General features: G+C 43.3%; 1 protein-coding gene and 2 non-coding genes across 10 annotated transcripts in view; all 3 read left to right on the top strand.

Moving 5' to 3' along the window:
- Positions 1–13,199, top strand: part of PUM1 (pumilio RNA binding family member 1) — a 157,533-nt gene that overhangs the window by 119,192 nt on the left and 25,142 nt on the right. For all 8 annotated transcript variants that reach the window (XM_039511235.1, XM_039511233.1, XM_039511236.1 and 5 more), the window contains 4 exons: positions 5,308–5,446; positions 7,051–7,194; positions 8,367–8,663; positions 9,610–9,846. In XM_039511235.1, coding sequence (XP_039367169.1) covers positions 5,308–5,446; positions 7,051–7,194; positions 8,367–8,663; positions 9,610–9,846 — 817 coding nt within the window. The remainder of the gene's footprint in view (positions 1–5,307; positions 5,447–7,050; positions 7,195–8,366; positions 8,664–9,609; positions 9,847–13,199) is intronic.
- LOC120389461 lies at positions 3,441–3,524 on the top strand. The gene has a single exon (XR_005590936.1). It is a non-coding gene; the product is annotated as a small nucleolar RNA SNORD103/SNORD85 (small nucleolar RNA).
- Positions 7,297–7,386, top strand: LOC120389464. Its single transcript, XR_005590938.1, has one exon. It is a non-coding gene; the product is annotated as a small nucleolar RNA SNORD103/SNORD85 (small nucleolar RNA).

Raw genomic sequence — 13,199 nt, forward strand, 5'->3', positions numbered from 1 at the left:
TTTTCAGATGGCAGCAGCACTGTGCAAAACAAGGTGGATCTTGCATGCCTGTTTGCAGAAACTCTAGCAGTGACATGGGGGCAAATCCATTCTGAAAATGTAGGATCCCAGGGAACCTAAATATTGAGCAAATTTTAAGATCTTTCAGAACAATATTAGCACCAGGTTTGGTTATGTAGACTGTAATCTCTGTGGGGCAGGCACTGTCTCTGGTTATAGGTCTGTGCAGCATCTAACACAAAGGACCTCGAGGCGCTACTGTAATACAACACACGTAAATTTATCTTCACCAAATGTGGCTCACGATTAAAAAGTGCTTTTGCTGCCAGTGGCAAAGTTGCCATGCTTGTAAATCCTCAAGCTCAGATGCCTGCAATACCTAGGCACAAAGGGAGAGCTCCATTGCCTTATGACTAAGGTTAAGATTTTGTCAGTTATTTTTAGTAAAAGTCACAGACAGGTCACGGGCAATAAACAAAAATGGGAGGCTGGCCAGCAGATGACTGACGCCCGGGGACTGGGGTGAGAACAGAGCCCAATCCCTGCTGCCGGCTAAGGGTTTCCAGCAGCCACTGCTGCAGCAGACGACAGCTCCATGGGCCTCCACTGCAGCCTGAGCTGCTTGGAGCTCCAGGGTCCCCCTGCTTCAGCGGTGCCTGGAGGCTCCGGAGCCTCCCCCCAGGGTGGCTGGGGCTGAAGTGGAAAATGTCATGGAGGTCTCTGAAAGGCATGGAATTCATGACATCATCTTATCCTTCCTTATGCCTTACACTGATCTGTATCACAAACTTGGTATTTCCTTTTTCTCTTATGATAGTTTTTAAGAGCTGAAAATCCCTTATAGAAGTGTTATGAGAGTTCAAATGATAGGCCATAACAGTCTGGATCCCTTAGGTCTGTTAGTAAGTATTTATGGAGACTCTAAGGGCTTGTCTACACAGGGACACTCAGAAAAATTAATCCGGGTTACCTAAAGGTGTTAAAGTGGATTAGTTAAACCACATTGAACCCCTTTGTGGACTCTGTTAATCAGAGTTAAAGTGACCTTAATTTAGTTTAGTTTAATTCAGGGTTTCTCAAACAGGAGTCGCCACTTCTGTAGGGAAAGCTCCTGGGCCAATGGGAGTTGCTAGAAGCGGCGGCCAGTATGTCCCTCAGCCCGCACCGCTTCCAGCAGCTCCCATTGGCCTGGAGCAGCGATCTGCAGCCAGTGGGAGCCGCGATCGGCCGGACCTGCAGACGGGGTAGATAAACACACCGGCCCGGCCCGCCAGGGGCTTTCCCTACAGAAGCGGCGACCCCTGTTTGAGAAACCCTGGTTTAATTCACTTTGGAAAAGAGCTAATTCAAACCAAATTAACGCCACTTAGGAAAAAACTAGTTGGAAAGGAGGAATGTGAGAGCAGATACAATATGGAAAAGGCCAGCCAGGCTGTTTGGGGTTGGTGGGTTTTTGTTGTTGTTGTTGTTTTGGTTTTTTGCCTTTATCTGCACCAGAACAAGGAGGAGTATAAAGAATTTAAGAAGTAGAAGTTCAAAATGAATAAATGAAATCGGTTTTTACATCAGCATAAAATTAGCCTCTGAAACTTTACTGCAGGACAATATTGAGGCAAATACTTTTGTGATTTAACCAATGTTTATAGAAATAAGTGTCTGCAGCAGTAATGAGGACCAACTAGTGAGTGAATCACCAGCTGGAATCAGAAGGAATTTCCCCATAATAATATTGCAAATAAGATGTATAATGCGGCTTATATCTTCTCTGAAGCAACTATATTTGGTCGTTGTCAGAGAGAGGATTCTCAGGTAGATGGACCATTGTTTTGTTCCAGTATTACAAGTCATTTGTCATAAAAATGCATATTAATATCAGTTTTTAATGCAGCAAGACTTGAGCCATAAAGAGAGTTAGAACATATTGAAAAAACTTACTAATTTAGCTAAGCTATTAATGTTAATTAAGTACATATTAGCTCTTTAAAATGCATATTTTATTAATAGTAACAACCCTTCTGAGATGTAGATCAGGTGAGTTCAAAATTAGTCCCTACAACCAGGTGAGAGTGGAAAACGAAAATGACTCTGAAAGTACTGATATAATGTGATGTGGAATGATCGCTAAATTAAATTGTGTTACTTAAGGTGGTTTTTCATTGTAGCAAAGTAAAAATGCATCATAAATGGTCTGCATCTGTATGGTAATCCAGAAAGTTAACTTAATATTCAACTCAGTATTTTGTTTCAAAAATAACTTCCAGATTAATGTTATAACAAATTTAAAATGATTCCATCATTTCTAAACTCTCCCAGCTCTAGATGAATGATAAAAGGGCTGCTGGTGGCACCACAGTGCCTTTGTTTGTAGTCGTCATTACCATCATGACATGAGTAAGGGTAGTCTCTTCCCCTCTCATTTTATACCTCAGAAATGCATGCTAATCTGAATTTCAAACTCTGCATCAACCCTCTCAAATGCATTTACCTAAAACTTGTGCACATATCCAGAGACTGCAAGTTAGATGTCTTTGAGATATGAACCTGCTATATTTAGTTCAGAACTAATGCTGAAAACCCCCTGCTAAACCGAGCATCAAGTCAGGCTACACATAGTTTAACGACAAGTATCCAGTGATTCTTCAGGGCTAGAAACAAAATAAATCTATTATACCACTGGAAATCAGAGGTACCATCTTTGCAGTGGTATAAAGCATTTGCTTTTTAGCTGTTGCAGGTTGAGCATTACTGGAGCTTTACATGCCATCTTCCCCACTAGATAGCTAGCATCTGGACTTAGCAGCTGCTGTCTTTAGAACTGCTATGGCCAGAAACTAATGCTTTGTACTGTCTTAAAGCCATTCCAGATAAAATAAAGCAATAATCTTTCACTCCATTGATTCTGGACCAGTGATGAGAAAGAGACCGTTTTTGCTTCCTGACAAGGTCAGGCTTCAAACCTCTGCACCTGGCAACATGTGCAGGTTGAATTGAACTTCTACACTTGTATCGAAAAATACGTGCACTGGTAAAGCAGAAGAAACGAAGTGTGACAGACTTGCCACTTTAAGCTTGGCATTCAGAGTAGGGTCCTATGCCCTGTAAATAAGATATATGCTGAAATAGCTTTTGCAGTGGTTATAGGCTGGTACAAAAGCCATCTCTCATAGATGTAACTTGTAGTATCTTTCATTATTTTTACAGCCCCAAAAGTGGCCAAAGTGCTTTAGACTTAAATGTGTGTGTATATTTTAAACACAAACCTTTCTTCCCCCATGAGACAGACCCTGCATTTCTGAGGGAAATCCTCCCAGATGCTCCCTTGGAAGAAGTGCTTCTCACATGCTGCTGTGATTTTTCAGAACTCGTTTGGGAAACTTAGCTTTTCATTTAAAAATACCAGTTTTGCCCTCATTCCCCTGTGCTTTAGTGGTTTTCAAAAGTATGGCGATGATGATACACTTGCCCTCACTGAGAACACTGTTCGGTAATGAGAACTTTGAAGTACTCAGAAGAGCTGAGCCAGCGCTTTTGGAAACCTGCTAGAATGATGTATATGGATACTTTCTCTTTGGTGCTTGGGAGATCCCAAAGGGGATGGGAGATTCATAAAAATACCAGAATTTCACTTGCTGTGACATATCCTTCATTATGCATGTTCATTGCATTGCACCAGCATTGTGCACGCTCATCAGTTCACTTCAGCTGTTGAAACCACTTCGATTGGAGGTGGGTTGAGCTTTCGTGAAAATCTGTTAACTACTCTTCTCTCTGTTGATGCACCAAGTAAATATTTGCTTCTATTATCTTTGGGGGTGGAGGGGCAGGAGACACCTTTCAGTGTGTTCTGTTATTGTAAAATGTGTGAATCATGCGTGGCACCAAGTGACAGCTTTTAATAGGTTGAACTCACGAGTGGGTGCACACTTTTTCATTACCACTTGCATAGTGGGATTTCACAGATAAACCGCAGAGCAGTTAGTGCATCACACACTTTAACTGCAAGGGCTACACGTAGAAGACGTTGTGTGATCTTGTTATTGAAGGGATCACTGTTTCACAGGTGGGTCTACAGCTTGGAAAAACTCAAGCCAAGCCACCGTGTCTCACTAGCGTATAGGAACTAAACTGAGTATTTCTTCATTTCTGCTCAAGTTGGCAAGCTTTAAGTGTAGTTTCTGTGCACATCAATAGCCAGATTTGTTATCTTCAGAGGACAAATATCAATAACCATCCTTTTCCAGGGGCAGTGACTGTTTCTTAAAGATTTGTTTAGAATGTTGTAAGTTAGAGATGTATGGAAACAGGAATGAAAAGATTAATGGTTGACATTTTCCCACGTCAGGTCTGGTAAACTTGACAGGGGCATCTTTAGGTATCATGAAAGCATTTGTATCCATTTTAACATCTGGTCTTCTGAGTTTAATACTTCAGTGTGTATAAGACTTTGTAACTGAGAGCATAGTCCACCAAGAATAGAGAGAAGAAAAACTACACTAATTGTCACACATCTCTCATCGCACAGCAGTTCTCAAATTGTGGGTCATGACCCCATTTTAGTGGGGTCACCAGGGCTGGCTTAGACTTGCTGGGGCCCAGGGCCAAAGCTGAAGCCAGAGCCCCACCACCCAGGGCCGAAGCTGAGGGCTTCAGCCCTGGGTGGCAGGGCTTAGGTTACAGGCTTCCTGCCTTGCGCTTCAATTTTGTGTCTCTCTCCTTCTCCTCCCCCCCCCCCAAATGGGGTGATGGGGCTTTGGCCCCCCCATCATGGGCCGTGGGGCTTGGGTGGGCCCAGGCTTCGGTCTCCCCTCCTGGGGTCGTGAAGTAATTTTTTGTTAGAAGGGGGTCGTGGTACAACTAAGTTTTGAGAATCCCTGTCATAGTGTATAGGAAACTGTACACTTAAATAGAGAGACAAGGTGGGTGAGAAGAATGAGGAGTCCGGTGGCACTAACAGACTTATTTGGGCATAAGCTTTTGTGGGTAAAAAAGGTGGGTGAGATAATCTTTTATTGGACCAACTTCTGTTGATGAGCGAGGCCAGCTTTTCAGCTTACACACATGACTCTTCTTCAGGTGACCTGAAAGCTTCAGTGAGCGCTGGCCTCTCTCACCAACAGAAGTTGGTCCAATAAAAGATATTACCTCACCCACCTTGTTTCTCTAATATCCTGGGCTGTATCCATGGCCAAAACAACACTGCATAAACTTCTTTACTAGACTGTTCATGAAAGTTCGTAGAAATGTTTTCAGTTATTTTGACTTGTAGACTAACAGACAGACTAGTCACTGATCCTGTTTCTCACTCAGGTTCTCCGTGGAGGAGCCAGTCAGCGTCCTTTGACTCCAAATCAGAACCAGCAGGGACAGCAGACTGATCCACTCGTGGCAGCTGCAGCGGTAAACTCTGCTCTTGCTTTTGGACAAGGCCTGGCAGCAGGAATGCCAGGTATGGACTCTATCAAGCCCATTAAGCAAAGGAGTGCACTAGATAAACTGCTACTAATTTTCTTTGAACCAGCCATGCTTTCTGATGGTTTAAATTCCTTTGTCAAAGGTGAAAAGAAATGTTAGCTCCTGTACGGCTTCACTTACTCTTTGGATACAGGTTACATTTTCTATAAAGTCAGAAGAGAATACGTTGGATAGCTTGGCTGTTTGAAGGAATTAATGACTTCTGTTGAAATTTCAAGTTTTGAGTATCGTATCTTTATAGATCTTTTCAGTAGGTGAAATCCTGGCCACAATAAAGTGAGTAGCAAAATGCCCATCAACTGTAACGGAGCTAGGATTTCACCCTCACATAATACACCCAAGATTTTGTGTAGTGGTTTTAAAAATAATAATTACAATACATTGTTATCTAATACGGTTTGTTGCAGTCTTTTCTGTTTGTACCATGGAAGCCAATGAGGAAGACGGTCGTGAACAGCCAAGAATTTAATCTTTCACTGTATTGGGCCTTTTGTGGAGCCTGGCTAGGCTGACATCTTTCTTCCTCAGCACCCTACATCATCACTTCCCAATAGCTGTTCCTGTGGGGGCACGTGCAGGCAGCCTCACTGTCAAGAACACCAAGGTCTGCAGAAGATGAGCTCCCATAACATTAGCTGTGACCCACAAGGCTGTTACAAACTCTCTTGACCTATAAATTGCAGTATTGTATTCTACTGTGTAAAGTAGACAGGTCATTATTGACACACTAAACAGATAGAAGTATGTCTGGTTGGTCAGAGTTCGGTTAAGTGAATATTCTATAACTTTTCAGCGTGAAGTGTCTTGCTTGGGAATTCCATATGGGTAGAGGCTTTCTTATGACTAGAGTGTAGCTGTAGAAGGCTTTATTTTGATTATAGAGTAAAAGAGAACATGCGTGTTGCAAGGTGTGTTTCATTTATAGGTAGCCTCGAATTTGGCATTATTACTTCTTGGGTCACGTTTTCAAAAGGGCTCAGCCCCCGTTGAGACATATTAAGCACTTTTGAAAATCTGGTCACTTGGGTCAGGCATCCAAATGGGAGTTGCCCTTTCTTGACAATCTGGCCCTTGGCTTTGGGAGGGCGGTGATTCACAATGTGTAAAAGCTAGGTGTTTTGTGATTAGATGTTGGGACATTCTGCATCAGCCAAGCTTTATAATGTAGTGTTTGTGTGCGTGCACCCCCTCCCTCACCACTATGGACACAGTTGTAGTGGTATACAAGGTGCCTTATACATGTATAGCTTATTCCTGTAAGGGAAGGAGAATAAATTGTGCTGGTAGGACTGCTTTAGTGCGAGCTCAGCACCTTGGAGTTTGCACACACTGCGACCACATGGAGGAGTTACAACTCAGCACTTTAGTGCACACCACTATTTACGCCCCCTTAGTCTGAGCTACGGGGCAGTGTAGACATGACCTGAGAATCAGAATTTATGCTGTTTTTCACCTATTTATATTTGAAAATGTCCCGTAGCTGTAATCTGAGCTTCTCTTGAAACAATCTGAAATGTCAGTGGCTCCTGGTGGTAGATGGCTTAGTTGCCATATGTTAATTTGTCTCTGTGTTCTTAGGTTATCCTATGCTGGCTCCTGCCGCATACTATGACCAAACAGGTGCCCTGGTGGTGAATGCAGGGGCTAGGAATGGCTTGGGGGCCCCTGTGCGCTTGGTAGCCCCTGCTCCTGTCATCATCAGTTCCTCAGCAGCGCAAGCAGGTAAGTTCCACATAGCTAGAAATGTGTGTGCAAATCTGTCCCATCCATGCGGAAGACAGGGGCGATTCTGTGAATGGTGTTTGTGCACTCTGCTGTAGACGTGCAGGCAATGATGACACACTTGCCCTCACTGAGATCCATTACAGGGATTGCTGCTGAGAACTTTCTCTGTACTCTGTGTGCTGAGCCTCAAAATACGTAACTGGAGAATGAGCATAGAATAGCTTTTTGCACCACTTTGCAAAATTCTGATATCAACAGTACCTGGTGGCACCTACTAAAATGAAGATTTTGAAACAATTTCCATTATAATTATTTACCATGCTCATATCTGTCACCTTTTTGGACCGAAATTTCCCAGGCTTATTTTTTGGATTACTGTGTTTGGTTTTTTTTTAATTAGAATTTTTTGAGAGGTGTTGAGGGGAAGTTTGAGCCAAATCCCTTCATACACCTTTAAATGATTGGAGAGTGGAAGGAAAATGTTCCTTAATCATAGAATAACTCATTTCTAAAGGAAACTCTCAGCATTAATGTTGTGTTAACAACCTTGGTTAATGTTACTTAATACCTTAGATTATTAAAAATCAAAGTCATTTTGACTGTCAGATCCTTAGTACTGCGTGTTTTTGTTTCACGCATGTCAGGGGAATGCTTGTTTTTAAAATTGTTTTTATTGGGTGGATGTATTTCTATTGGCCTTCAGTTTTTAGAAAATTTAAATTTAATCCAAGTTGACAGTTGTCCCTTTAAAACTTAGCTTGGAAGCAGCTCGTGTTTGCTTTTGCTACCTCTTGCTTAACCCTCCACATATGGAGATTATCTTAAAAAAGACGTACCCAAATACAGTGGCCAGCTATCACAGAGATCTGAGGGGATACTGTAGCAGGCCAGCAAATGAGCAAGACACGTTCAGTGTTAGTAGCACAACTGAAGTGATTTCAAACCACAGCTGTGTAACAAGAGACAGAAGATCAACACAAGGCCTATGCAGCACTGCATGCTGCTTAAGTGGAAAGTGTATACGTTTTGTGACAACTCCTTGCACAGGGGTGAATATCAGCCAGAGGGAAGAGTAGTAAATAAAATCACTAGTAAATAAATGCGATCTGCTAGTTCTAAGCCCCAACATGGATTGTTTTAGACTATATTGTTTAATTGCTTTTCTACAGCGGTTGCAGCAGCTGCAGCTTCAGCCAATGGTGCAGCTGGTGGTCTGGCAGGAACAACAAATGGACCATTTCGCCCTTTGGGAACTCAGCAGCCTCAGCCCCAACCCCAGCAGCAGCCCACCAACAACCTGGCATCCAGCTCATTTTATGGCAACAACTCTCTGAGCAGCAATTCCCAGAGCAGCTCACTCTTCTCTCAGGGCTCTGCCCAGGCTGCCAACACTTCCCTTGGCTTCGGAAGCAGCAGCTCTCTTGGTGCCACACTGGGATCTGCGCTGGGAGGTTTTGGAACGGCAGGTAGGCGTGTCAGCTGGTCTCTTGGGGAGATGGAACAGCTCAGAACACAGCTGAATGTGCTTGTTGAGTGTCGATTATGGAACGCCCAGGCTGATACAAACCTTCTGTTTTAGGGCTTATGCCAACTTCCGCCTGGGGCTAGACAGAAATTTCCCTTATTAGACAGGTTCTAATTGTGTCTTCATGGGGTTCTTTTACCTTCCTCTACAGCATCTGGTATTGTCCGCTCTGAGAAAGGAGTTTGAGCTAGATGGAGGCTTGATCTAATCCAGTCTGCCAGTTCCTGTGTTAATAATGTAGTGCTCTTTGGGGGAAGTTCTTCATCATCCTGTTGCCCATGAGGCTGACCTGTCCCCTGGCTGAGCAGGGTGGATGTTAAGTATCAGAGGGGTAGCCGGGTTAGTCTGGATCTGTAAAAGCAGCAGAGAGTCCTGTGGCACCTTATAGACTAACAGACGTTTTGGAGCATGAGCTTTCGTGGGTGAATCCCCACTTCGTCGGATGCATGTGGATGTTGTTTCCGTCCATAGCCCATCCGTGCCTGATAGTTCAAATAGGCTCATTCAAGGGTGACACAAACCCTCTTCACCTGAGGCTGAACAAGCTACATTGTTGGGCCCCTACTAGCTCCAAGAGCCGTCAGTGTTTTACTGTAAAAATCCTTTTTTATGGGTAGTGTATTAGAGATACTAGATCAACAAATGCTGCTAAACAAACTTGGCATTGGGCCAGGCAGCCTCTTTGCATTGATGGAAACCGTCCTGGGGACTGATTGTGCCAGAGGGTGCATATACACAATTCCCATTAACTTATGAAAAGAGGAGCCCTGTGCCAAGCAGTTAAAGTGGCCACCGGTGCATTTTTCTGTTTATTACACACTTTTCAACACTCCCATCACCCTGAATGGTTTGTAAATTTCATTTAGTTTTATTCTCTCCCATTTCAGTTGCAAACTCTAACACTGGCAGTGGCTCCCGCCGAGACTCCCTTACAGGGAGCAGCGACCTGTACAAGAGGACATCCAGCAGTTTGACACCTATTGGACACAGTTTTTATAACGGGCTCGGCTTTTCCTCCTCTCCTGGGCCTGTTGGTATGCCTCTTCCCAGTCAAGGACCTGGCCATTCTCAGACTCCACCACCTTCCTTATCTTCACATGGATCCTCTTCAAGTTTAAACCTGGGTAAGGAATATTATCCCAATATGGAAATAATTACTGGTGAACTCTCTCTCCATGCTGAGAATTAAACTACTGCGTAATTATTTAGGTAAGATGAGCACACTCTGGGAACCATCCACACCTGGTATTTTTATAGCAGACCTGCTACTTTCACACACCAGACTGAACTCTGAACAAGGAGTTGGAAGAGCTGGGTTCTAGTCCTGGCTTTTCCAGGGATTCACTCTGATTTTATGCAAGTTTCGGTGCCCCAGTTTCCCATCTCTCCCATCTCTAAACTGGAAGTAATACTCAACTACCTTCCTAAATCATTTTGAGTGCATGGAAGAAAAGCACATTAAAAGTGTCAAGCATTATTATTTGTTTTTAAAAAAAAAATGGCAGGTAGGCTTGACCCATAACCTTTTCAGATGTTTTAAGGTATCCTTTAACCTGTAGGTTAAAGATTGTTGAATAAGGTATTAGTAGATTATAAGGCAATCTCATATTTTATACCAAATGTAGCAATTTCTGGAGCAGCATTAGTTTTATGTTATGTTTAGCTATTTGGTTGATGAAAATTTCACATTGATGTGGCCTATCAAAAGAAGATTCTTAGTTGGATGTTGAGTTTAGTATATTGCTATATGAAGACATCCTTGGCCAACCAGGACTTAAATAATTCTATAAGAAATGTAATTAAAAACAAGTTTTAAAATTTTGCTTAGAAAAGATTGAAATGAAACAAGTTGTAGTCATTGAATATACAAAAATATACAGAAAATTGTTGGACTAAAATTCATAATATACTAAACTAAATAATGCGTGTGTTCATATGTGAATGATGGGCTTGTAAGCACTGCCTTCCCACATGAGAGAATTCACTCCTCTAGAGTGATTCAGGGGACCAATGACTAACTGTTTTTTCGTTATAATGTGTTGTACAAAATAGGAAATTATTCAATATTCAGGTTATTACCTTGTTTTGACTCTTCATATGAACACACACATCCAGATTGGCAAATCTCCTAATATTTAGAACAGATCTCCCATTGCAGGCATCTTTCAGCACCAGGGTGTTGAAATTAAGTGAGCGCCTTCCACAAGTCTATCACGTATATTTCCTACTTATAATTTAGTTTGTGTATCTCAGTATTTAGCACATTCCTGGTCTACATGAGCATTGTATTTAGTATTTAATAGCGTACCTGTGTAGTATATAACACCTTTGAGCGCAGAGGGGTTATGATACAGTAGCCATGAAGGTGACATTTCAGTTTCGATGTGAGAGAGAGGAGTTTGTATAACCTGACGCTTTCCAGGGGTTGAATACATTTGGAAAGGTTGTAGATTTTATTTTGTATAGTTGTGAAGTGCTCATCAGACTGAAGCTAAATGTCCCAAAGTAAAATCAGTACAAAACATTAAAATAGGAGCTGAAGATCGACCATCTAGAAACAGAGTCTGACACAAGGGCAGGACTATTGCCCTCAGCCAAACAAACAAAAGGGAACAATATTCCCGTTTAGTACAGGGAAGGGATTAATCAATCAATCCAAAGATAAGAACATAAGAACGGCCATACTGGGTCAGACCAAAGGTCCATCTAGCCTAGTATCCTGTCTGCCGACGATGGCCAATGCCAGGTGCCCCAGAGGGAATGAACAGAACAGGGAATCATCAAGTGATCCATCCCCTGTTGCCCATTCCCAGCTTCTGGCAATCGGAGGCTAGGGACACCATTCTTGCCCATCCTGGCTAATAGCCATTGATGGACCTGTCCTCCAGGAACTTATCAACCTTATATACTCCATCATAAGCCGATTCGTTTATAAGCCGACACCCCGCCCCCCTCTAAGATGGATAAGTAAAAACAGAAAATTGTTATGACCCATTCATAAGCCGACCCTGTAATTCAGGGGTCAGCAAACTTTGGCTCCCGGCCATCAGGATAAGCTGCTGGTAGGCCGAGATGATGGTTTGTTTACCTCGAGCGTCTGCAGGCGCTGAGGTAAACCTTAGTAAATAAAGTGTCCTGCCGCGCCAGCTGCTTACCCTGACGGGCTGGGACAGCAACTGATAGGGAAATTTTTTGGGGGGGAGAAGCTGGGGGTCAGGGGAGTAACCCCTGTGACCCCCCTCCCCCCATGACCCCAGCCCGGGACCCCCACACTCTCCCCATCCGTTCCCACCTTATCTGGGGAGCCAGGCAGCACCCGCAGCCTGCTCTGGAGGGCGGGGCTGAGCGGCATGGCCGCCGCCTGCCAACCGCGGAGCTGCAGCTGCTTCATCTGCTGGGGGGAGAGCAGCATGGCCAGAAGCAGAGAGACTCTGGCCCCGCCTCTTCCCTTCTGGCTGTGCAGCCTCCCCCTGCTCCCTCTGTTGGGGGGAGGGGCAGTGTCCCACCTCTCCCTCTCCATACCCCTTCATAAGCCGACCCCCTTCTCTGGTGCTTCCCTTTTTTACTAAAAACAGTCGGCTTATGAACGACTCTATACAGTAGTTCTTTTTTGAACACACAGTGGAAAAGAAGAAAGGGCACACCAAAAAAAAAAAAAAAAAGTCAAGTATAAGCCTGCCTAAATAAATGGGCCTTATGCCATTTCCTAAGGGCAGCCAGAAAGGAACTCTGATGGCTCTCCCCCCACCTCCCTAAAAAACTCTGCTCCTAGCCACATATTCACTGTGGCTGATTCTCTGCCCAGTAGTTACACAGGCTGAAAGGTGATTTAAGAGCAGTTCCTGTACAAATTATTTGCTCTCCCTGCGTATGGCTGTTCTCCATAACATTTGTTTGTTAGCCATTTAGATTTTTTTTTAATTTTATTTTTTTTAATGCAAACTCAATTTGAGTGTTAAAATTAAGTGAGCTTCTTCCACCCGTCTGTCATGCAGTGACTGCAGAATGGGGCTTTGGGTATTCACAGTCTAGTGAAAGCTGTCGTCATATCAGTGGATGCCCAGTTCACTTTGAGTTTGGGGATGATTTAATTATCATCTGATAACATTGGATTCATCATCTTTACTTAGTGCAGAGTCTGGCCTCATCCCCTTTAGAGCTTAATAGTTTCTGATGGGGAAAGGAAGGAACTCTCATCTCAGTGAAGATTTAAGACAGCTGGGCCAGTTATAAGGAATTATTAAACCACCTGTTCCTAATCAGTTTGCAAAAGAGAAGCTTGGTGTAGAATAAAGTTCTACCAATGTATCAACTTGAAGAAAAAATAAGTTATTGCAAAGCAACTTTGTTTCAGGACCACAATGCGATGATGGTAGGTAAGGTTGAGGTTTGATTGTGTTTAGAATCAGCAATCCTGTTGGTTAAATGGTGTACGAGTTGTTCCAGGTTTGTCCTTTATTTAGCTCTGGTCTTCACT

Source organism: Mauremys reevesii, linkage group 23 (genome assembly GCF_016161935.1).
Source record: "Mauremys reevesii isolate NIE-2019 linkage group 23, ASM1616193v1, whole genome shotgun sequence".
Taxonomy (NCBI): domain Eukaryota; kingdom Metazoa; phylum Chordata; order Testudines; family Geoemydidae; genus Mauremys; species Mauremys reevesii.